This window comes from Buteo buteo, chromosome 5 (genome assembly GCF_964188355.1).
Source record: "Buteo buteo chromosome 5, bButBut1.hap1.1, whole genome shotgun sequence".
NCBI classification, from domain to species: Eukaryota; Metazoa; Chordata; class Aves; order Accipitriformes; family Accipitridae; genus Buteo; species Buteo buteo.
In genome coordinates, this window is record NC_134175.1 from 2,652,182 (window position 1) to 2,678,543 (window position 26,362).

At 37.1% G+C, this 26,362-nt stretch overlaps 3 protein-coding genes across 7 annotated transcripts in view; 1 reads left to right on the forward strand and 2 right to left on the reverse strand.

The window, feature by feature from the left end:
- The window catches only part of SKI (SKI proto-oncogene), a 152,756-nt gene extending 148,860 nt beyond the window's left edge, over positions 1-3,896 (reverse strand). Inside the window, exons 1-2 of the mRNA XM_075027169.1 lie at positions 2,567-3,896; positions 2,072-2,172 (exon numbers count right to left, since the gene is read on the reverse strand). The gene's annotated coding sequence lies outside the window, so the exon portion shown is untranslated. The remainder of the gene's footprint in view (positions 1-2,071; positions 2,173-2,566) is intronic.
- A 48-nt stretch (positions 3,897-3,944) lies between these two features.
- Positions 3,945-10,953, forward strand: FAAP20 (FA core complex associated protein 20). Of its 2 annotated transcripts, XR_012650311.1 has the most exons (5): positions 4,374-4,890; positions 5,031-5,071; positions 6,131-6,278; positions 6,963-7,588; positions 8,972-10,953. XR_012650311.1 is itself a non-coding variant. In XM_075027175.1 (4 exons), the coding sequence occupies exons 1-4, from the start codon at positions 4,262-4,264 to the stop codon at positions 9,042-9,044; spliced, it is 951 nt and encodes a 316-aa protein (XP_074883276.1). In that variant the 5' UTR covers positions 3,945-4,261; the 3' UTR covers positions 9,045-10,953. The 2 variants fall into 2 exon arrangements, 1 of the variants encoding a protein (XP_074883276.1); XM_075027175.1 differs by lacking the exons at positions 4,374-4,890; positions 5,031-5,071 and adding an exon at positions 3,945-4,365.
- Positions 10,954-11,006: 53 nt separating this feature from the next.
- PRKCZ (protein kinase C zeta) overlaps positions 11,007-26,362 on the reverse strand; it is a 69,918-nt gene continuing 54,562 nt past the window's right edge. For all 4 annotated transcript variants that reach the window (XM_075027171.1, XM_075027172.1, XM_075027173.1 and 1 more), the window contains 2 exons: positions 16,004-16,119; positions 11,007-13,261 (listed from right to left, as the gene is read on the reverse strand). In XM_075027171.1, the coding sequence (XP_074883272.1) occupies positions 13,174-13,261; positions 16,004-16,119 (204 nt within the window). In that variant the 3' untranslated portion in view covers positions 11,007-13,173. The remainder of the gene's footprint in view (positions 13,262-16,003; positions 16,120-26,362) is intronic.

Consider the following 26,362-nt stretch of genomic DNA (forward strand, 5'->3'; position numbering starts at 1 on the left):
CAGTCATCATAAAAAAAAAAGTTTTAATAAAAACTGCACATGTTTTAGTCTCAAAGTGGTACATTAAAAAAAAAAATAGCTCATGCATGCAATTACATCAGGCTCTGAGAGGAACCTAGCAGAAACTATGGCATCTCTTCTTCATTGATTACTCCATAACAACAGCTGAAAATTACAATTTTTCCAGGCTATAAAACGCCTAGCACTCCAAATTCTACACTGGCAGCAAAAATCTCCTCCCTGTCTGTGAGCTGTTGTATCTGTAATAGAGACCCTGCATTACGAGGCTTTCTAATTCTTCCCAAATGCAGAAGCTCTCATTCAATGTTGCAGCTGTTGGGTAGGAAATCAGAAATAGCAGAAGGCGGATTAGTTGATAATGTACCAGTTCTTCCCCAGCAAATGCTGGCACCTGCGTTTTACACTCTCCTCTTTCCCTCAGCCCAGGAAAAGATCACTTGGTTTGTTTGGCAGGCAATTTATAGGCTTTAGTGATTGTGGAATTGCGAAAGGATTAGAATTTGTTATAACAGCCCCTTCTTCCTGAGAGCAAAAGTTAAAACTGAGGCCCCCTTTACAGCAAGAATCAGGAACCATGTAAGTAAAGATTAAGTGTGTGCAGCTTGATGAGACTCTACAGGGAATAGATAACTACACATGCTGGCACTCCATTTACAAGGAAATCCCTAAAGATAATCTGTAGAAGCATTCTAGCTTCCAAAAGCTCAAATCCCTTGACCACTGGCTCAAATCCAGTCAAGGCTGATGATAATAAAGACTACTCTGCATTTCTAGGAGAACTTTTTTCTAACATCACAAAACATTCTAATTATTAAATTATGCAAGACCCAAAGTCAAGCAAGAAGTAATAGGATTTCCATGTCATTGGAGGAAACAGTAGATATGATCTTGTGCAACAGGGCAGAACCAAGAACAGGTCCTATTCTACACTTCACCTTCATGCTGTAAAAACATTATTAATTCTGGAAAGATGCAGATGAAAAATACTGAGTACACACAATGGACAACGATTTCTATAGAATGCTAGCTTCAAATCTACAGGGAGTTACAGAAGCAGATAGAGCAAGAATGAAAACATTCACTGACACGCCTGCCCTCATAGGTTATAATGGGTATGCATTAAACAGATAACAATGAAAAAAAAAAAAATCTTACAGCATCAAGTTTTCAGTTAAATCCACAAAATACAAAAACAACTACAAGCTCTAGTTGCTACAGAAGCACAGTTTTTCCCTTTTGCTTTTTACAGTCCACAGCTGTAGTAATAATTTTCACTATTCTTTTTATTATAATCTTTCATTTGTGGCCCTTACTGCATAATAACCATTTTTTTATGCTCACCCATAATAAAGCTTTTGCAAATGCTATAATGCATGACTCACAGTACTAACAGTACCACACAGCAACACCTTCAGCATGAAAAACAGACTACACTTCTGATTGCTGTTTCAGAAGAAGTCATATCTAACAAAATAAATCTGTTGGTACAATGCACGATTTAGGAGCAGAGGATTGTCAAAGTAGTATCCAAGGGGTCATAAGACATATAAAACACTAACCCAAACATCACAGCAACAAAAGAAGAAACCTTGTGGCATAAACAATCATTAACATAGATACACCTAGAAATATGTACAGAGGCCTGCAGACATTAGCTCAATCTGATAGCTTTCACTGCCCCTCAGATTTTTTTACAGTAAGATTTTTATATTGTTTGCTGCCGCCAAGTGGTGATAATCAGTGCTGTGTCTTATAATTCATAGCAGTCATGAAGGCCGGCAAGTAAAAAACCCAAAATGAAATATTTTGTGGTTTGTCTTCTTCACTTAGCATCAGCAGTTGTGAAATCAAATTTCTACTCCTCCTCTGTCATCTCATTTTCAACCACTTACATGGCTGATGCCGTCTTTCAATCTACACTTTTTCTTTATTTTCACAGACTTCCTCTTGTTATTCTTTGCTCTGTGTCAGCTGCCACCACCATCTTTCTTCCCACAGCAGGCCTAAAATCTTCAGATTCAAATTTGCCCCCTGCCTCTGTTCAGCTTACCTTGTTCCGCCTGGAACTTTTGGGAGAATGCCTTTCCTGACAAAGAGGGAAAGGAGGACCTGTTTCCTGGAATCTCATTTCATCTCACTGGGAAGCAGCTTCTAAATGGCAACAAAAATGAAAGGCAGAATACTGTAACAGTCCTGGTATTTCTTGGGTACTGCAGTAGCTGTAACAAATATTAATATGGGATAATGCTAGTCTGCATGACAGTGATTGGCTTTTCCATTGTCATTTCTTTCTTCCTGAATTTCAATCTCATTTTAGTCTGCCTATCACATAGCAGAAATGCTAGCACTCTAGTATGGCTATTGTTTTTTTATTACTTTTATTTTTCAGCTGGGCTATCTACTGTAGAAACTTACACAGTTCCCATTAGTAACCAAACACTTTACAGTTCTAAGATTTTTATCCACACTCCTACACAAAAAGAAAACCCATTAACACTCTTCTAATGTTAAAAAATTAGTTATTATATAGAATAAAAGACATTACCTCACTCCAGATATGGACTCGCAGAATCACAAAGTATCTGAGTTAACATAGGAAAGCTGTAAACTGGACTGAGCCTCCCAGATCTCTGGCTGCACTCTAACTGAATCATCTTCAGCCTGCAACACAGTTGGAGGTGGCTGTCTGGCTGTACCTGTCACTTCTCAGGTTAAATCTACCAATCTATTTCAAATGTGAATCTATGGACTCTGATATCTGAATGCCATTTTCCTGGTTCAGATCCGTTCAAGACATGTACAAATGCAGGTCAACTGTTACTTAATACATTTTTGGTGGCCTGTGTGCCCAACAATTCACAGGCATAACTTTGAATACCGTGCTGCAGTCAATAGTGATACCTTCTTTTTAGTCTGAAGAGTCCAAGGATGAAACAGTCCACAAGACATTCAGTGCTGCATAAATACAGTTATAGAAAAGGAACATGAACTTGGATTCATCTTTTACCAGTAATAGACTGGTTTTATGAAAAAGAGCACTCTGTACCTGTTCTCCCTCATAAATACTTGTTATCAAACAGAACTTTTTATTTCTTTCTACAATTATACTCGTATCAATTGTGAAGAATTTAATCAGCAGAGTTACTTTCTGATCCTTTTATCTACTGCTGGAAAATGATGAAGAGTGTCATCATTTCTCTATTATGTCTGTTTTTGAAAAGGCTGCAGCCTGATTAGCCTGTCTATCCATTTCGAAAACTACCAGTGACGGTTCCACTCTAACAAGTGCTTTATTTCAAGTCACCCAGCGACATGCCTGCCAAAAAAGACAAACTATATCACTTCAACAGATTCTTTCCTGGAAGAGAAATCAGATTGGAGATATGCTCCCAATCTACTTTACTATTTGGATTAACAATCTTTGGCTTCAGCCCAATCTACTTTACTATTTGGATTAACAATCTTTCGCTTCAGCCTTATACTGCAGCAAGCAGACCCCGGGTATCAGTATAAAAACCACTTGAGCGCTGCTGAACAGAGCTGAGCCCACCGCCATTTTGTCCCACTCGACCAAAGCCCAGAACATTCTGCCTTCTCCAACTGGCCCAGCCCCAGGACTACCAAAGACGCCGTGGTGACCCTACACAAAACCGTCACGCTGCATTTCCATGACGGCCGCTCCACATCCAAGCCCCGCATACACCAAACCGCTACAAAATACATGAAGTTCAAGGAGTAAAAATAACAGGGAAAGGATAGCTTTCGAGGCGGACAAGCACCTAGCAGCTGAGGGTACTACAGGCCCCGTCGAGCTCAGCGCGGCGCTGACGGCAGCGGAGGGGCTAAGAAAGGGCGGGTTTCTCCTCAAGAGAAGGGCGGGTTTCTCCTCAAGAGAAGGGCGGGTTTTCCCTCAGGCGGCGGCTGGCGGCCGTTCCGCTGCCCTCCCCTCCCGCGTCGTTCAGTCAGGGCGGCTCCGCGGCCGGCCCGCCCGCCCGCCCAGAGGAAGAAGAAGAAGAAGAAGAAGAAGAGGAGGAGGAGGAAGAGGAAGAAGAAGAAGAAGAAGAGCCGTCGGCCCTCTCCGCCCGCCCTCCCGCGGACGCCGGCGAAGGGAGGGGGAAGCTGTGAGGCGGCGCCGTTCCCGCCCAGCGCGCGAGCACGGCCCCTCGCCCGCCTCCCGCCCAGAGCGGGGCTGTAGCAGGGATCCCCCTCTCCCCTCCCCTCCTCGCCGCGCCTCGGGGCCATGTCTGAGGAAGGAGCCGCCAAACTGCGCCTCAAGCCCAGGAAGGCGCCGCCAGCTTGCAACCGGGAGCCCAGCCCTGGCCGGGAGTCCCTCCGGCCGCCTCAGTGAGTCCGGGGGCGGGTGAGGGAACGGCCGCCTCAGCCCCCGCCCCCCCCGCCGCCCCCTTCCGCTTTCCCGCCGGGGCCCGGGCGGCCGCTGGAGGGCGGAGGGCCTGGCCTGAGGCGGTGAGGGGTCGGGCGGGACACGCTGTTGCCGGTGTCAGTCGCGTCAGAGAAGGGAGAGCTCAGCCCTCCGTCGGCCCCCGCGCCGTAGAGCTGCGGCTGGGTCTTCGCAGTCACGCTTCTAGCACGTTGTTGATGTGGTTAAAGGCTGCTTCGTAAAACACCGCCTGTAGCGCCTTTAAAAAAACCGAGAAGCCGGCTGCAAAATAAAGCGCACCGGGCCCTGTGCCTTCTGCGCATTCTTTGGGACAGAGTAGCACCGGTGAGGACGGGGCCCGTGAGGAACGTTAACGTCTGAAAATTAAGTTTTCTTTTTTCAGAATAAGGCTTGCAGGAGACCAGAAATAATTCCTGGTTTTTCCAGCCCTCGAGCAAGGGAGGGTTGAAGAAAGGCGGGGTGAAGAGGCAGTGAGTGGTTCGGTTCTTGTTTCAGCCTGTTGGGGTGAGCAAGCCCGCTGTCAGCTGTGCCCCCTCCAAAAACGGGCTTTGAAAGGCTGATCACTCCGCTTTTCAAGGGCTTGTAAGACTTGTCTCTAATTTCTTCTCAGTGCAGCATCATTCCTGGACAGTGACCCAAGAAAACGCATCAGTAAGAAGCGGGAACACTGGAAGTAGTATTCTGACATTAACAATCCATCCTTCTCTTGAAATTGTCTTTATACAGCATTACGAGTATAAAAACCTTTGAATTTATAGTTACTTTATAGTTAAACCTTCCTGATGCCTTCCTGGGATGCATTAGATCAAGTCATATAGAAAAATTATCAGTTATTTCAAATGGCAGTATGGGATTGGCCAAGCATACATGGGAACCAATGCAATTGCCATCCTGGGTGCAAACACTTCAATGATTTCCGTGTTCAGCAGGTGTCAAGTTCAGTATTTGAGATGAAAAAACAGTGGCTACACTTAACTGTTTCACTTGGAAGTGAAGACAGTAATAAATACACCTGTTACAAGTAGAAAGCAAAGCTTTTAGACATTCTTTAAAAAAACCTGATAATTTTCTTCATAGTTGTATGAGTTATCCAAGTCATGGCAAGCTATAAAAATTAGTTTATGGGCTAAATAATGTCTCTGTATTCCAGAAAAATCTTGTTGTAGGCTAGATGGATGGTCCCTTGGTGAACAAATAATATTATAAACAGCTAAATCTTTTTTTCTCCATGGGCCATCTTGCCTGTCTTTTAAACTAAAAAATCTGCATTTGTATACTTGTGCCTACAAAGGCTTTTTACGTGCCTCTTTATGGTTTGATCATGGCAAAGCTGTCATATTATTCTTGGTTTAGCAGATGTAGTGCTACTTGATCAAAAGAAAATAGGTAAGGATGGAGTTTTATGTTGTACAAATTGAAAAGTTATACACATTTTCAATCATAAAATCCCTACCTTGTGCTTAGCCATTTAGAAAAGGAAAGAGGTCACCACGCTTAGCCATTGAATTGGGCTGAAAGAGGTTGGTGCACTGTCAGCTACTGGAAGTTAATTTTAAAACTTCTGCTTTGATAAATCACAGTTAAAGATAGCTATGTTTTTTGAAGCATCAGCTTTACAGGAGGGGTAAATCAAATTAAGAGGCAAATTAATAGCAATACAGCTTCCCTCTCTCCCACCCTCAGACTACTGGACTGTCTCTGTCTTTACAGGACAGTGACTGACAGATATTCCTGGTTTGAAAAAGACGACTTAAATGAGTGTGAAAAACCATGGATTTTGTTACTGAACACCATCAGTCAAGATTTACAATGCACAAACTGGCAAACAGTGCCCAGTTTTCCAGAGTTCTTCGGAAAGGTAGCGTGCTGTATCCTTGTTTGCACTTTGTGCACTGCTTACAGTAGGGACAGTCTGAATGAGGACATTAACAGTAATAGCTTTTAAATAGATGATGGTTTTGAGCTCTTTAGTCTCTACATAGAGTTGTGTGACTTTGCATTGTGTGGCAGGTAGTGTGAAGACAACTGCTGGGGGCTTTTTTTGCAGCATGGCAAATTCTTTACAAGATTTTGCTGGAAAGAGGTAACCTGTGTAAGTATACTGATTGCTCATAAGCACTAGCATCTCCCTAACTCAATGAAACTGGAAAAGGCAAACGTTAACTGAGAGGTTAATTACACAGAAACAACCATTACATTGCTCTGACAGTATCAGGCAATAACACAAAAACCACAGTCCTTCTAAAGTAGAAATTTTTTTCCTGAACAGCAGCAGGCTGTTGTTTTCATCCTTGGTCTCTGTGGAACATATTTAATAAGTACGCTGTTGTGTCTTCTCTTAACATTTCTAAATTGATACATATTGCATAAACTCCAGGAAGTTCTTGATTGCTTTACAAGCACTGGAGATGGATGTAAATAAAATGTTCTTTTCTTCAATGTAGTTTAGCCTTCTCAGTGTTTGTAATATGTTCAGCCTTGGTTTTATGTATTGATTGAACTGCACTTGTTTGAAGTCACTGTGTGTGTGTGTGTGTCACAGAGTTCTGATGAAGAGAGTCTACAAAAACAAGAAGTCTTTACAATTGGAATGAAAGACTTTCAGTGGGTATCATTCCCATCTTTTTGCAAAGAAAAACATCTAAAACCAAAGGATCTTGGCTCACATCAGCTAACACAGAGCCAGATTGACCACTTACATAAAGGACAGGGCGAAGCAGATAAACTGAGTTTACCTTCTACAGCTAAGAAAACATGCTGTGTAACTATTACACATCAAGCCGAAAATATGGTTGGGGAGGACACAAAAGGTATTTCAAAACTGGATGCAAGTCCTAAATCATGTAAACTCACTCAACACGGAAGTTCTACACACCACTTGACATTGTCGCAAAGCTCTCCAAAAGCTTTTAGCTTTCAACAGCACTGCAGAGGAACTGTACAGAACAGCAGGGAAAACAGAAAAGAAAATAATAGGAAAGAGCTTCAAATACAAACACATCAAGGGAATATTTCATTTGGTGAGGCCAGATACGTGTCTGCAGAAAAGCCACCGCCTCTTGTGAGTGTACCTGGAACTGAAAGCTGCAAGGAGAAGATGGAAAATCAGAGTGAAGGATCTTCAACTCTTGAGAGTTGTCCAATGTGTCTGATGAATTTTAGTGGAACGTAAGTTTTTGTTGGGTTTTTTTTGTTGTTTTTTTTTTTAATAACTTCACAGTATACAAAACCCAAAATGGTTCTGGATGCATTCTCCATATATAAAGTAATGAAAATAGACAAAACTTCTACAGTGAAGTACTTTTTAACTGTCAGAATTACCTACTTCTAATTCAGTTTACAAGTTCACAATTACTAGATTATACTGCTTCAAAGAGAAAGCTAAGTTTGAGCTCTCTGGTAAACCTTGCTAGTTATGCAGAATGAAGATTTTTAAATACTTGAGTATGATAAGACTTTTTTTGAGATATTTGTATCATAATCTAAAAACCATTCCAGTGCAGCATTCTTGATAGTTAAAACCTAACTTTAGTGCTAGATGGATTAATCTCCTACCTGTCACTTTCTCTTCAAGATCTAGACTTCACTGTTACACTGTATTGCTACCTGTTCAGCAAGTACCTGGAAGCCTTTGGCTAAGCAACTGTACTCTTAATTTTATATTTAGCTTTCAAGGTCTAGGCAAGATGGAAGGAAGCAGATTTTTCTTATGCAAGCTCTGATTAGTACAACTAAATGAGACTTCAGTCCTCTGTTGCTGTCAGGCTACCTTTATTAAAAAAATCCTCCCTTCCAACAATTAAGTATCTACAATAAGAATTACATTGTCTCTTGAAATTACACTGTTTAATAGTATTTAAGCTGTCGTAGTTGCTGAAAACATGCTTTTCAACAGATCCTCTACCACTGTAAGACGTATTGGCTGCAATTGTCTTTTTCTTTCTTTTGGAGGCTGAACAAGGAGACAAAAGGATGGCTTCATTAATATTTATAGAAGTGTGGTCATTATATCAAGAGATTTAGGCAGAAAGGCTAAACATATTTCAGGTCTTCATATTCAGTTCTGTGCTGCTGGTAACCCTGTGCTGATTAGGATTAGTTTCAATTTTTATAGAAGCCACTTTACAAAAAAGTTTTTGTAATATGGGCACGTCACAATCACAAAAAAAGCCTTCCAAAAAAGGAAACTGAAAGCAGACGTGAGAAAGCATCCTTCCTCTATCAGAAATCTCATTTCCTGTATCCTCAAGTTGGATGGGGAATAAGCTAATGGTTTTCTATCTTGTATCAATAGCCTAATGGTTCCAAGGATAGCGTTACTTGTCCCGAGTATATGGAGTGTGAGCAGTCTTCCAGTAAATGACATTATCAGACTATCTAGCAGCAGGTAATAGCAACTACAAGAGTTTGTGGCAGATTGAAATGCTTCTAAGCATAGGAATGACTTACCCATTAGCTATTAGAACAGTTCTGCAATTGTTTAGGTGAAGAATAGTGGAAATAAAAAGATTTGACTTTGCTTCTCACTGAACAAATTCTCTGTATTTGCAGACTGTCACAATTGGATATTGATGGCCATCTTGCCAGGTGCTTGTCTGAAAGTGCAGATGACGTAGTGTGGTAAATCTTGAAGAATGAAGAGCAAAGGAACAAGGCCAAGGATGAACCTTTCTCAAAGGAAAAGGAAAAATGTGTCAAGGAAGCACATCCTCGTCTCAGACTTGCTTAAGGATCACAAACCAGTAACTCAATAGAATGTCAAGTGCTACCTGCCTGTTTGGGGTCTTTTTATTTTATATCCTCTCAAATGCATGCAAAGTAGTTCTAGTTCTGAAAATGGTGCTATAGGATATCCCAGAGACCCCTAGGGAAATCCATCTTGGTAGTTCTGGAATCTGGGTACTTCTGAAAAAAAAATTTACTATTGTAAATCCCTGAAGAACCTGTTTTGTCTGATGCACCATAGTTCTGAATATCTAAGTGTAGAAGAAACCAGCTGAACAAAAGATAACTGTTACTTAATCTAATGCAAAAGTTTACTGACCTCTTTTTTTCCTAAACAGGTAATCTGTGAAGATAAGCTTAATTAAAAGTCATTCAAGCTTAGTACTTTTCATTATTTTAATATCTAAGAACTTCTATGACTGTACAGTTGAGTCTGTAAGTATATGTTAAAAGAAAACACAACCCAGACCAAATAAAGGGTGTGAGGTTTTTTTATCTTTCTGAAGGAACACAGCTAAATTCATAACCTTACTTTGCGTAGGTTTCTATGTCAGTATCTACCTGATTAATATGACTAGTCTAAACCAATTAGGCTCCCGAACAAACACTTCTCCTGCCCGTTTCACAATACTGAAATTCAAAGCAAGATTAATATAGTCAGTCAGCCAAACCAGCTTCTTTTTGAATCAGTTCCCCCCACCCCCCTTAGAAACCATCAATGTTTGAGAATAAAGAACACCTGAGAGTTTGTTTTGGCTAGAAGGTATTCAGAAGACTCATGTACTGTTTTGGTAGCTTCTTAATAGTAGCAGGTAAACATTTTGTAAGCTTGAGAAAATCAGCCTTTTCCGTGAGTGACAATAAATGACATTTAGTGGTAGTTTAGTAACAACAAATGGAAGGGATGAAATAAACTGGAGTAGGTTGTTCATTTCTCCCAAGTACAGTTAATTGTTTACTGAACAGGGTATCTTATTCATGCAGTACACCATGTCTCCAGTCACAGCCTTACAATTCAAATTCATTTCTTGTCAAAGGGCCATATGAACGAGTAGCACAATTGTGCCTGTTTCAGCTACTTTGATCACAACTGCCTTCACGTACAGTGAAGAAAAGCGCAATTCAGATTAACAAACTTCAGTAGCTGAATGGTTTTCCATCCCGACAAACCTGTGCCCTGGACCTCAAAAACATACACAGTTCAGGTGCGATCCAAAGATACAGAATAAACACAGAATACAGTATCAAAATACAGGAAGAATCCTATAGATTTAATTTACAATGGGGTCTCTTTAAAAAGTGCAAGTTGGACATGGCTCAGTTTACTGATAAATAATAACAGTCTATTAACTTTTTCATTAAAGTCTTTAATAGATGTGCAAGAATATAAATGATCTTAGCTGTTATGGATTAGTATACCATCTTCTGCACAATTAAAACTGGTCAGCAAAGATCCCAACTAATTAATTATACAAAACTACAAGAACATATTTACTGTTTTACAATCATTAAATTAGCTAGAATTTTCATTTACTATTTCAAATAAGACAACTATATATCATTACCAGATCCATTTGTAATATATTAGGATTTTTTTTTCCAAACCACACATTTAATTACATCCTTCATTTTCTTTTATTTATAAAACAAGTACTTTATATAAAAAATTTCCCCTTCATCATGAACAGAACATTATTCAAACACTTGCACACGAGCAACCAAACTTGTATCCAGCAAACTATTTGGCAACACAGCAACATTGTAAATGCCTGTAAATTTTTAAATAAAGTCAAGTAGTCTTTACAATGTTTGTTTAGCAAATGTGTCTTTCTGTTCTTCCTTCCCTCCCTCCCAAAATGTTCTGAAACCTAGAAAAAAGGTTAAAAAAAACCCCAACCCACATTTCTAATATTTCCATTTTAAAGTCCTATGCCCTGGCATGTCAAAGGACAGCTTAATCTGTCATACTTCCATTCATGAGCTGCCTGCAGTCACTCTGATAACTATCGATTAGTTTTATTACCAGGGGAGTTGAAAACACTGAAAGAAAAATTATTCAGGGTAAATAAAGTAATTGCCAGGGAGAAGGGAAGAAAGGAATAATTTTAAAATGTCAGATTACATTTAAAAGGTAAATGTTTCTTTTAGTAAAGTATCTAAAGTCCAGGCATTTGAGGCAAGTATTTCTCACTGGTTAAATTACTTAGTGCTGATTAAAACACATTTTGCTTAATATGAAAAGCTACAGTCCAACAGAGAGAAACCCACAACTTAAATCTGAATGGGATTAATATAACTAAATAACCACAGGTCTGCATAAGTGCGGCTTATGAAGGGATACAAAATGCACATTATTAATCAATGATGAATTGAAAATTTTAAACAATGTTTTGGCAGTCTTGTCCTAGCACCTCATGAGTTGGATGTGAATCCGAAAGATGTCATGTTCAGCACCTAATGCAATGCTGTACCCTGAGAAAACCATATGTTAATGTAAAGAAAGTGTAAGTGTTGCAATATATCCTGCATTTAACACCAAATTAGGTGAGATGTCATGGCACAGGGTTTCTCTTTTTTTTTAATTTTTCCTTCCCCCCCTATCTCTACAACCCACAAAATGTAGTTGAACCAAAATCTAGCAAAAAGAAATACTGCCTCTGCTGTTGTTACTTACAGAGGCAGGTAAAACTTCACAGCATCTGAAGTTTCAGATAGCAATGGACACTAATCCTAAAATGTAGCGACATGAGCTTTTCTAAGCTGATAAATTGTTAACTTTTTCTTGATGTAAATATACCCTTTGCCTGCCCTCCCACTCCCCCCAGTTTCCACAAGAAGGGATTTGATAGTTATCTTTTGCTTTATCCAATTTCTTAGGTATTAATTTTTCTTCCATTGAAAAAATTTACTACTTTGATGCAAATCATTTTACCAAAACATCCCATTCTCTTGTGTAGAATGATTAGTTATTAATATACACTGAGTAATTGAAAGCAGTTTATCCTAAGTAGGAGGTGTGCTTTATCAGGAAAGTATATTTTATATTATGGTTATTCTAGATTTACTATTTAAACTTTAAGGCTATGCTTTATTATGCTTTTGCTCTATTTCTGAATATTTGTATTGTTGATAAAAATACTTTTCAAAAGTCTAATATACAACACAACATCATTGTAGGTGTAGGCACTGCTTTAAGTATTTTCAGAAATCCCTTCTGTGCAAATTTAGTTTTCCTCAATCTATAAATTTTGGTAAATTTAGAGTTTAAGACAACAGATTTTGAAATTGATCCTCCAAATTCTAATTTGGAATTAATATTGCTGAGTCACTCTGCATTTCAAATTCTATAAAGATGCAAATGAACATTAGGCTGCAGCTGTGAACTATATGTTTCATATGTAAATGGTTACTTAATATTAACAAGCAGAACTTACCAGGTTTAAGAACGTTCCAAATATGTAATAATTCTTCAATGCAGTTTATCCATTTAGGCACTTAAATCTTGTACCCAAATTTATGTTTTGATTGCTAATAAAACACAACTCCTTTTAAATATATCTGAGACGTTTAGACAGGTACCACTTGTGAAAAAAGGCATCAAAAATAAGCTTCAACACCACCGTAATATATTTTATTCTTCAGGATGTTACACTGTAATATTCTTCAATTGGTAGCTCATTGCATCAAAAGTTTGTAGAAAGTGTGTGGATCTCAAAGTTTTTCAGAATCTCCTTTTCCAGGGATGCAATGAACGTTTCAATCCTTCATGAAACAGGCACAAATTGCAAAGTCCTTCATTAATGAAGCCAGTTGTGTCAGCGCCCAGAACTTAAGAATCACTAAGTGGCAGAAGACACCCACTAAAATCATTATTATCTTCTTTGATTTTCAGCAGCAATTTTTTTTTTTTTTTAAAATCATTGGTCTCCATCCAAAATCTTACAGTTCCCCAGCCTCGCATGCATATACTGTAGTTAAGGATAAATTTAAAGGTCATTCACATTGTCCACAACGAAGATGTCATTCCTTCATACTGTTTCTTCTGTTGACAGCAACAATGGGTTAATATACTCAAATCCTTCAAATTCTGACTGATCTATTCGCTTTATTATATCTCTGAAAAACAAATAAGAGCATTGATTTAGTTTTATCAATTGCAAATACTTATTTTTGTTGCCATACTTTTTTTCAAGTAACAACAAAATACCTTACAGCAATGTATGTATATGAAGTTGTACAGAAGCAATAAACTGAAAAAATAAGTCTCTGAACATACAAATACCTAACACTAATATTTTATGCCACTACCTAAAGCAATGTAACTGGAAGTTTTGAAACATCTGATAAAAAGTTTCTCCTGCCCTCCCAGTTAGGTGGCATGCATACCTATAGGGCCCAAAAAGAAGCATGTAATAATGTGACTGTTTTACAATGCCAGTTTACAAATAAGAAACATATTTTGCTGTCAGCAAGAGCTGCTAGTATTATATTTAAGATAAATACTACAGAAGAGTCAAGCACAAAGCTAATATGTACTTTTTTAAAAAATACATATTGTATGCACAGAAAATCCAAGGAAAGACTTATACATTGATGTATATGAAAGAGAGAATTTCTTTTAAGATGTGATGTTCATAAAACTTCCCGCTATAGGTGCGCATACACTTGGTATTTGTCATTTTTTCATCAGGTAGAACCTGTAAAGCACAAATATGCCTTGCAATTCTTTGGCATCATACGAACAGTAACTGAAGCACTTCATGCTTTGGTTTCCATTCAGCTATTCACTTCATATATGCTGGACTCTTGAGAAAGAGAGAATCGGTTGTGAGCTATGGATCTATGATATATAGGCAACACTTTTATAAAATCCAAGCTTGAGTGCCTAGGTACACAAATATCCACAATGAAATCTCCAAATACATAATTACTTGAGGATTAACACCTGCTACCCAAGAATGCAGTAAGAGAGAGACCCTGTAACAGTGAATTTATTGCCACCTGAGTAGACTCAATGGATTGCTAGTTACAGTGTTCATTTTTACCATCACAAATTTAATCAACCTTAACATTTACTTGTACAAAGAAAAATTCCCTGACCAACTAGCTAATCCTGGGGTTGACCTAGGACTAGCAGGCACTTTATGAAAGAGGCTTTGAAACAATATTGTCTTTCTTTCAGAGCAGTTTAGCTTTGTTGGGTAGCAACAAAGAAGAGGGAAAAACTAATAGAAGCCCATAGGCTGGAATGTGACAATCTTGCGCCTTTAATTATGAAAGCCTTTGGATAGCATGCAACAGCCTCTGCTTGCCAACGTGGCATCCCACTACATGCAGTACTTCAGACAGTATCTAAGAAAGTAGAAATCATAAATCCATTATTAAAATCCCATTTCCAAAAGCAATACCTTAGAATCAGCTTTATTAAACATCTGATTAGACCCAACTATTCATTCTAGAGCACCATCAATCAGTGGCTCTACAGACTTCAGTTAGAAATTGTAAAGAATGCAAAGTACTAGAAATTTAAGAGATAGGTTTTCTTCAAACAGGAAGCCAGGGAACAAGACAAAAGGCTGAATACATTTGGAAAATAATGCATTACAGTCTTCAGAGGACATCAAGTCAGATAAAGAAAAACAAACATACATATGAAATATACTGGGAAAATTTAAGTGTATAATATGCAAGCAAATCTTTGCTGCTCTCTCACAGCAAAGCTCACCTAAAAATCCTACCTGCACAGATTTCAGGATTCTGAGTCTTAGATTTTTAATAAACCCCAAAACTTTTTTGATTCAATTTACTTTTGTATCAAAAGGCTAAAGAAGCAGCAGAAAGTTTCATTGTATTTTTGATAGAATAGCACAAAAATTTCAAAAGAAAACATGCACCACTATGCTCCTTAATAAGAAACAGTATTTTGAAGTTCTTTAAAAGGTGTATCCTAAGAGCCATTTGGCATTAGTGTCACACAGTCAAGCTCTGAAAGAAAAATATACCTTGGAAAAAAAGAAAAGAATGGAACCCCGCCCAAACTGTTGCATTCCTCAGCAATTAGATAAGACGATTCTCACACCGATATCATTTGGCCCACCCTCCCCCCTTAGCTCAGATAATACATTTATCATCAGACATATGCTAAATGCTTCACAGACAAATGAAGTCAACAAGACCATTTTTTTCTCTCCAACATTTTCCTTCATTGCATAGACCTTCCTCTTGGTTTTCCAAAGGAAGTTCAAGCTCCAATTTTAAATTTTCATACTTCAGTAAACCCTCAAAACTGTGTACAATTATTCTCTTAAAGGGTTTGGGCAAGCTGTCTCCCATCTAACTACCAAAACTATAGCCTGTCATCTTATATGCTACCCTCTATCTGAAGGAACTTCTTCCTTCATGTACAGCAATCACTCCTCAGCCTTCAAATTTGTTTACTAAATTGTACTTTTTCCTCCTGCAAAATTTTTCCATTTAAATAATAGTTTTCTGTAAGATTTTCCTGTTATATCAAGCTTACTTTGAGACCCAAGGGGCTGTGCCTCAATTGTTTCTCCCGAGTACAGAAATGCAAACTGTCTGGGTTAGGAATCAAATTTCCGTCTCTTCTTTCAGTGCCAAGCACACGCTTGACAGCAAATCAATAGTGTATTCTGAAATTTTATTAGAATATTAGGCAGTCTTCTAATACATAAGTATGACAAGTTATGCAAGATAAGTAGGATACAAAGAATTTCAAATTTACCTTGACTATGTTCTAATGCTAAGTACATAGTCTCTGCTTTGTAATTTTCAAGTAACTTATAAATTGATTTTTTAACATGCAGTTGTATTTGGGAAAAAAGAAGAAAAACATACTCATCATCTGGGGTTAGCTGCACAGGTTCGCTCGTGAACTGTGTATCAAAGTTATCCAAACCATAATCGTCTGTGATCTGAGGCTGAAATGGAGGGGTTGCTTGCTTCTTTTCCAGCTAAGAAAAAAATATAATGGAAGAAGGGAAAAATTAAAATATTGAATATTTACAAACTCCCCTAAGAACATCAGCATACGTTGGCTCTAGAGTACATGCACAGAAAAGTCAGTATAGTTGAGTTTAATATTGGTGGAAGATATAAACACGTTCAATACAATCTGACAGCAAGTTTTAAACTAGCAGATTTTAACACTAAATGGTACATGTTCATCCTGTTTATCGTATTGCTGTATTTCAAATACAAAAACTTCAAAAATTATCAGAAATCAATAAAAGTTCATAGAAAAAGCTGTTTCCCAAGTCTCTTGCCCTGTATATTAAGAAAAAACATTGTTGCTATATACATCTGGCTCAACAGTTTTTAAACTGAGAACGTACTCCAGAAGCTTTCCATTCAAGCCAAGATGCTTTGCCAGAATATAACTCACTTTTCCCTTTTATAAGCACTTCTACAGTTGCCTCTTGTAAAGGCAGCCTCTTAGATTATGTCAAATCCACGTAACCAGGCTTATTTTTTAATGTTAATACCAGCACAGAACAAAAAAGTAAGCAATATTTACGTCCCAATCAATCAGTAGCCACATGGGTAAGCATTCATTAGGAGCAAAGTAGTACTAATCAACAAAATAGCTAAAGCAGCCCAGAATTTTATTCTGCAATTAAAATTTAACCATGAATACATTTACACACAATATTTCCTGCTACAGGAACTGGAAACCCGTATTTATCTTCCTCACCAGGGATTGTCAATGAAACATGGGAAATATTTTTTTGACTCAAATAATGCTGTTGTAGTCATTAAGAACCTTTTCTCATTTGCTATGCCAGTAGCACGTTCAACAGCATCTATAGTTTTCTGATTAAGGCGAATCCCTACTATCCTCCAGAGTTATTAGATCACTTCTATCACAGGTTTGAGTGATACAGGAGCTGATGACAGATTCAATGCTACTATTTATTTAAACCACTACCCATGGCAGTTCCAAAAAGGTGCAAGAAGAACTCTGCCTTTTTAGGCTTATTTTCAAGTAGTCATAGTTCCAGGCCTGGCAGAAAATCACAGATAAGTTTTAGCTTGTGGAAGCCTGAGCAACCGACCCAGCTGATATACTGGAAACCAGTATAATAACAAAACCAGTCAATAATCATGCTTTGAGATTTTGCATTACCAGCTAAGCTCTTAGCAGCTAAATCACTTTTTACCACAAATGACAAGTAACACTACTATGTTTTCTACGTATAACATCTATCATATTACTGAGTCTCCCAGTTGAAATATTACAGGATAGGAAGTATCTTAAATTACAATAAACCAATGGAGCTCTTATAGAATTTACTATGAATTATTCAAATGGATTTATACTTGTCACATTTGTCCTAAAGTTGTTAATTATACACTACTCACTTTTGTGAACAGAATCCTCTTCATCATGACTTGCAATTTCACACTGCACCCTAATATAAATACTAACAAACCAAAGAAAGCTCTCTTCTGCTTCATAAAGAGAAAGAGGAAAAAAAAAAAAAATCTCAAGTGCAGCATACTACTTCAATTGACGCTTAAACTCACTGGTTGCAAATCAGCATTAGTTGCTTAAACTCACTGATTGCAAATCAGCATCCATACAGTCTGGGTAACGTTCGGACTATTCTTTTACATACTAAGCAGACCATGCAACAGCCAGGTGATAGGAATGGCTCAATTCCTTCACACAAGCAAACAAGCTAGTTCAAAGCACTGTATTTTGGAAAATCAATAATAGGTAAACAATACTGCTTAACATCAAAGACAGGAACTTAATAAAAACATTGTGAACTGAACCACACTGATAACATGCAATGAGAATAGCTAATTTTTCAAACACTTTTTAGTCTAACTAGAAATTCACAGCATTTCAAAGACATTACATTGCTTAACATCATATGATTTTAGTTAGGTTTGTTCTACAAACATCTGTGTGTTTTATGGAAAGATGATTGACCAAATACTGATGTCCATAGTTGTCAATATGCTAAGGTAATGCCTTTTATTAAAAATATGTCATTCAGGGATGGAATGTGACAAAGGTAACAAGGAATGTATTAATGTTAGAGAATTATGTATGAAAAAGCGTAACATTTTAGAAAGTGTAAACAGTACCTCTATGCATTTCTAATGCCTCACTAATTAGAAATAGTAAGAAACCCAAAATATCTGTGTGCTGCAGTAAGCAATGACAGAAAAATAGAACTAAAACCAATTAATAGTATCTTTCATTCTATAAACAAGATCCTCACACCTACACATTGATGAAAGGTATGGCAAAATGGGCAAATTGGCCATTAAGAAATCTTATTAGCTCAATAAGTAAAGAATCATCATATTCACTAAGCATTAAATAAGAAAATGTCATACACTGAAGTCTAAAAATTAGCTCACAAACTGACATTAAAAATTCATAGAACCACAGAATATCTCAAGTTGAAGGGGAACCATAAGGATCATCGAGTCCTAAATCACAAGCAACTGATTAAGTTGTCCTGAATACTCCAGATTTACTCAATATTGCACGGGCATTTGGTCTGAGAAAACCTGTTTCTTTAAAGAAGATACTGCGATGACTTTGGACGCTCACCTGGATTGGACTGAAATTAGTACTTTAGAAATAAGCAACTCTGAGTTCTGACCTTAGCTTTCCCAAATGCCATGCAATACTGACCACACCACTTCCAGAGTTCTCTCACATCCAACATCCTGTATCTCCTCCACCTCCTCTCCCACAATCACAGGTCCATCATCTCTCTGCCTTTTTATTTTTTTTTTTCCTCCAGGCTACTCAAAAAATACAGGTTGTTGACTAACAACCAATACAAGTGTCCTGATCAGACAGCTGCTTTTGAGAGACAGAACAGATAAAAGCTGAATTCCTCTGTCTTCCCCCACCAGGGAACTAAATCAGTCTCATCTACCAGGATGCTCATTTGCACATAGACCAGAAGATAGTACCTTTGAGATCTACCTGCCTTCAAAATTAGCAAAACTGATGAAACAGCTCAAAACTTATTAGGGTCATTGGCAAACGAAAAGTACAGTGTGGAAGTCCCTCTTCCTTCACTATTATATTAAAAATACTATTGCTGTAACACAAGCATTTGAAGGGAGTTACATTAAACCTTTCAAAGGGAGGCTCTATCTGATTTAATGGAATCAAGACTAGTTTTAACCTACAGAAAGTCATAGAAGCTTGACCAATTTCCCTTTCACAATCTACAATCTTTCTTTTACAGCTCAACATATAATACTCAGAAGATATCACTGGAAGTTTAGTTCCCAAATCACATACAACTACATCATATATTCCAAGCAGTAAGACGTACGCATCAATACAGTAAAAGGCAGGAAGACAAATCAGACATTTTCAACTTGCCATTCAAAAGGTTTAATTAAAGAATTTTAAAATGGCTAAATCCTACAAACCAACTGGCTTATATATTTACTTTCATATCAATGAACTCCCAGATGTAAATACGAAGTCTTAAGAATTTGAGGGATCAGGCAAAATTGCAACACATGGACCTTGGGAGTACTGTGAGAAACATTAAGATTACCTGGAAAATTCACCTTGTCTCCAAAATGTCAATGCTTATTATTTCTTTTTTAAATATTTGATTGACTCTCCTAATTTATCTATTAAAATATTCTGCCGTTGAGTCTCATGCTCCAAAATTATTTTAGGACCAGGTTTTGGCACTTCTTGTTAGCCACACATCAGACTGAGAAAACAGTTTCATTAGAAACCCAACTTCAAAAGGATAACCAGCATGTTAGTTATGGAGGAAGGCATGGCAAGTTATTCAACTGGCAATTAAATATACCATCTCAATGAAGAAGCCAGCATACACTGTCTCATAAAATGTGCTTTTTTTATCAACTGTAGTTTTACTTTTTTTTACAATTATTTATAGATGCTAGTAAATTTTGTATATTTTGTGAAAAGAATGCAATCCTTGCAGCAACACAAAGAGCTGTTATTGAACTTTAAAGAAAGTGAAAATTTAAATTTGGCCTCAGATTGCCAATGTAGCAATTGCTATAACCTTAACTATGTTATATGTAATAGATAACCATGTATTTTTACAATTCTTCTATTTATGACCATCTAAAATGCCAATTCTGCAAAACGTTTGCTTAATTGGTCTGCTGCATTCATACAAAGCTCCTTTAATCTAAGGAGGCACTGACTACGCACACCAATCTTGAACCTGTAAATAGATTCAAGTCATTACTCTGCCCGTAGAAGAAAACTATTAAAAAATTTCTGATAAAATAACACAAAAAAAATTGTGAGGATCCAGTTTTTTCAGCACTGGCACATATATTTCTTCACATCCTTTCTGAAAATAACACGCTTGTCACTATTGCTATTTCAGAGTGGAGCTTTCAAGCTATATTCTTTGCTTCCATAGTTGTTTGAAATGGTCTTACAAAACACTAGGGATTTCTTATGTACGATACAGTTAGGCATCTGCTTTTCCCATTTAACATTACTGAATTAAACATTAATTAGAAGAACAAAAGAAAACAGAAGGTAAATAAATCCAGGCTTCCAATATTAAGAGAGTGTGCTTGTCACTATTGTATTTTTTTTTTTTTTGTTCAGTGGGTCAACTACAGCAGAAATTACAGGACCTTAAACAGGATCAGCATCTTGTTGTGACAGGCTTTGTGAAGAAGAATCTCAGAGCTACATCAGAACAGAGGTACAAAACTTCTCACTTGGATCCCCTTGCAATAGTGAGGGTGTATGCTGGGGCAGAACTGAAGGTAACACAGCAAACAGAAGGAAGGATAGATGTAAATTCTAGGTAACAGAATCACTCAGAGGCAACTGTGAATGCATTATGTAAGTTATGACAGGTGATGTTCCTATTCCTGCCGGAAAGAATCCTTTGGTCAGATCCTAAAAAGACAAAGATGCCATAGCAAGTTTATTTTTCTCCCCTCCCTCAAAAAAACAAACAAACAAAAAAAAAACAAACCAGCGTGGCTTAAAGATACAAACACAAATCTCAGCCAGAATACTTGTGTAACAGAGTTTACACTGTAATATTAATGATACTCAAAACATCCAGATAGGCAGTAGACCATTTAATAAATAATACTGCCTCTCCAAAAACAAGAGCTTAGCCTTCACTGATAACAGCAAGTTAGACTATGTAATTACTACGCTTAATAACTTTAACTTGAAGACCCTTATTAAATTCCTTGAAAATTCTGTATAAAACTAAAATTCAACCTACTGCAAAATTGTTTTAATATGTATTGGCAGAAAAGATGTTCTCAGGGAGAGCGAGGCTAAGACTTCAAATTATGTTACATAACTCATTCACTGCTAATAATTTTCCTTTTGCTAATGATACCAACAGGCGTGCAATTGATAAAGAATAAATTGCTAGTTATTTCACAATGAAATTCTGGTTAAATGAATTCTTCCTGCCTTCTCTGAATTGTGGAGGGGTTTTTTGTTGTTTTTTTTTTTTTTTTTTAATCATAGGAAGTATAATCCACTTACATTCCCCCTGTTATATTAAGGAATTTATCACCACAGGAGTTTGTACTTAAAAGCTGTGGTTAAAATACAGGATGTTACAGAATTTTGACCATTATTTTTGATCTATACATCCATACAATCTATATCAACACTCATGCTACAGGTCATAAAATTGACCACTACATAAATCAGAAGGAAGTTAGTTATCTGTACAAGAAACATTGTAGGCTAGGAGAATTTGGAACCATTTTTACCTTCCTCTGAAGCTTCTGGTATTGGCTTTGATAGAGACAGGCTATCAGACTTGATCATTATTCTGATCTGTTATGGCCTACGTGGTATATACAGTTTGGGTTAGCCTTGCTGGCCACTGGAGGTCACCGTTCCTCTAGAGAAACATCAGATACAAAATCAACATTCAAAACTCCCTTTGGAAGAGACCTAACGACACCAATGGAAAATTGAAAATCACAATTTGTTTTCATGCAATGCATCCTCAGTGATAGCAGTAATAAATGACAAAGCGACAAGCCTGTTTTAATATGTGGTTTTGTACGGAGACTGAAATTCCTTACGAAGTTTTGTTTTCACAGATTTCATTTAAAAATTAAAAGTACATTAATCAGGCTGTTAGCCAACCACTACATGCCTCTTGCTGGGAAAGAAGCAGATAGTCTTCTCTCTCTGTTTCACCATCTTTTGAAATACTATACGCTAGATAGTATTTAGTACCAGTTGTAATTTATTTTTCGAAACTTCATTTGGTATCTGCTCATGCAAAAGCAAAGCCCAGCTTTCTGTTAATGTCAATTACTGTGAAGTTGCCAGTAAGGTGAGATCCATTTTAAAGAAATGGTAGCTCTGCAGTTTGCACTGTCTTTTTTTGCATTGTTTGTTTGCATTCTCTTCTACTGATTAGAGAGTAAAGTCTCATCAGCCACGCTGTACGTAAGTATTTCTTCTGAGATTTAAACAAATCACACCACACTGTTTAGGTTTCCAATTCACTTTCTACACTATTTCCAGCAATCTACCAACAATTTCCAAACTTTTTTTTTTTTTTACTTTTGAGCCATATATGGCAAGCTAAAAGCACCCTAACAAAAACAAACAAACAAACAAAAATCCTATGGATACACATCCTCTCTGCCCCCCTTTAATACATTAGTGAATTTCCAACACAGACTCAGGTTAAAAACTTCCCACTTGGACATCTGTCTCACCAAGTTACAATATTTACTTTGGCTTATGGAAAGTACTAACTTTTCTGCAGTGAGAAATTCAACATTTTCCTGGTGACATACTTAGCCTTCTTTGGTCCCAGTAAGACACTAAAAGAATATTCCACAAATGACATGGAATAGTCTGTTCAGACTACAGGAAACTCAGTAACAAATTCAGAAATCAGGAGGGTCATCTGGTATCACTGAGAATTAACAAGTTATGCAGCTAGATCATTTGATAATCTCTCTTCTGATTTGAGAAAGGAAATGTACATACTATTTGCAATTCAGACCTCAACACTGTTTCAATAAAACTTCTGTTATGCTTTCTTCTTTTAAAGTACGTATCTACGTTGCTACAAAACTAGAGTGATTAATCTGTGCCAGCATGCATGTAGGATATGTGCTTTATTATTCAGGGTGCCTAGGGAGAAAGAAAACTCTTGGGAGAATCTAGCCCTTCAATCTGTAGGGAAGTAACAGGGATTTTCCTGGATAAATTTCAGAAAAGGCTGAACTCCTGTACTCCCTTATCTAGGCTATTTTTTTCCTATAGATCCAAATCATAGTCCTGCTTCCTTTCAAGAAACGGTATCTGCTTCAGTGCGGCCAAACAAATTTGGAACTTGTGCGAAAGCACTTCCAGAATAGAATGAAGCGGCAAACAGTGGTTTTTCACTGCAGACATAAGAGAGCTTGAGACAAGAAAATGGAGCGATTTCATACTTTTCTGCAGAGGATAAAGAACTAACTCACTACTCCTTTAAGTAATGATGGGAAAATATCACAAGCAGAATCACCCCATTTGCATGATTTTTACAGTTGTGAAAAGACATTCCGTAAAATGTATACAAGATATACAGCTTACATAGGTTTTAACCATGATTAAATTTAAAATAGCTCCAAAACCTTCTGACAAGCCACCTCAATTAGGGATCTTTTTAGTTCACTATCTCACTTCATTCCTGACTTGAATTCCATCCTTATGTATTCACATGTGGATCACATTCATCATATCCTATTCGCAATTACAACAAATTCAGTAAAATACATTTTTACAGTGATTGATGGTACTTAAAACTTAAACCATCTGCTTAACTGCAGTTCAGTGGTTTATTGTCCACTAAACCAAAAGATAGATTAAAATGATGTTGTTTAACTTCAGTAAAAAGACAAAGTTGGAATGACAACTAGATTTCCAAATAGAGTAATATAGGGCGATAGTAATTACATTTCAAAAGCCCTCAAAGCTGTAAGAAAATGTAATGTTTATGATGAGTGAATTGAAACAATTTTGTTGTAATAAAAAAATCATGTATGTTTTGTCAGAATTCCTGTAGAAAGAAATGAATGACCTTTTTTCTTTCTGATCCCTTACTGCAGAGTCCATCATGGATCACTGCCCAAGAGTCAACTCTGATTTCTCTGGTTCCCTAGTTAGTATGGTGGTGGTATGTTTTTAAAGGCTTATAGTATTAAGAGTAAAAAAGGCTGAAAATAATTAGAAAATAAGAAAAAACATTTTTGATCATAATTGGAATTGCATTTTTAAGATTTGTCTAGAAAGACCTCCATGATCTTTGAATTTGATAAACTGATCCAAAAACTGCCCTCCCTCCCTCAGAAGTACAAGTACAGATTTTTTTGGTGGAGCCTTCTGAGTCTAGAAGTAGCAGTCTTAAGGTAATAGATGATGGTCAATTATTATCTAAGAGCAGCTCTGATGCAAAAAGCCTTGCTCCCTTTTCTCGATTTGCTCTTGACCAGAGACTGTTCTTCCTGTGAATTCTCATGGTGTACTCAACTTTCTGGCTCCAGCTCCTCTAGATGGAACACACCGAAAAGAGGGATCTTCTACACCAAGATCTGCAAATCCTCTTAAAGATCTTGCAGATTCTTCACACTCCTTTAGTTGTATCTGGCTAATGCTGAATAGTATTCAATTTCGTTAATATATTTTTGAAGACTTTTTCTGAAGAAGGTTCTCCAGCTACAATGAAGAATGCACTACGCCTATCATGCCTATGAAGTTCAGCTGCATTTTGCAGAGGCCTCTGTGTTGCTGCATACCAGTAACATACTTGAGCTATCAAGTCCATATGTCCTTCACGTGTTCTACCCAGAACTTGCCAAGTAAAATGGGCAAATTGTACGTCTCCCAGAAAAATCCTTTCACCACCATTCAATGTAAGATTTTTCTTAATCGTCCTGGTGGTTCTTATATAAATTGTCACTTTTGAGATAAAATTATTCAAAACGTAAACAGTAGCTTTCGCCCATTTAAAACAGAAGTTTATACAAACTCTATTGGTTCCCAAACTCTTAATTTGATACATTTTATAGGTCAGTTTCATAGAAAAAAAGGGAAGGCTTCTGTGTGTTTCAAAACAACACTAACAACAAAATCCAAATTTACACAAATACCAAAATCACTTACTTGAAACAGAAATGAGTTATTATAGTAATATTTTCTGTAATAATTAACAAAAGAACTCTACAAATTCAAGTACGTTAAATGCTATTGGAGAGAAATGTCAAAATACCCAAGTAATACACATTACAAGCCAGGCAACAGACACCAATATAATAAGTGCTCTGCATTTAAAAATAGAAATCCATAAATAATTCAACCATTTAAGTTTTCTCTAATTTGGTAGATTACACACAGGATTGAAAAATTCCCACACAGATGCTTATTGCTGCAATACAAAAGTTACCACAATATATTTACTTCTCTTCCTGAGGAATACCATTTGTGTGCCATCAGAGGAGACTTATTTCTGATATATCATAGGTCATAAATAAAAATTGCAATTGTAATTTAGATCTTAAGACTCAGATTTCTAGTTTTATGTTCTACAGAGTTGCAGAGGACATAACACTGTAATAAGTAACACTTGCAATTTAGGAATAGAAGTATAGAAGTATGGGAAAGCTACTGATCATATTTAGCAGGAAGGGAAACTTATGCCATATTAACTGCAACACTTCTATACAGAGAAAATAACTACAACTAGCCCTTAACCCTAAAGTTTTACCACCACAGCACTGGAGACAAAAAAAAAAAAAAATCTGTCACTTAGTCAACTTTGTAGTAGCACAGACAGCAACATTCTAATTCTAAAATTCATATTCAGTTAAAAAAAAAAAAAAAGCCAAAGCTACAATCTCCACAACCTAACTTAAAAAAACAGGTAAGCATAATGTAAGTGAAAAGTAGCCACCACTGACCAAAATGATTACTTATATTACCAACATGGGTAGGAAACCTGGTTGTAGGGCCAGGACACGTCATTATGCTTGGCACAGAGTAAACAACAAAAAGGTGATCAATCACAGAAAAATCTTGCATTCCAGGATTAAGAAAAAAGCGTGATGAGTACAGATGGAGATGTGAGGAAATCACAAAACTGTAACTGGGTAGGGAATCTCAATACATCAACATCCCATCAGTTATCAGGTCTTAGAAAGCATCTTGAAATGAAC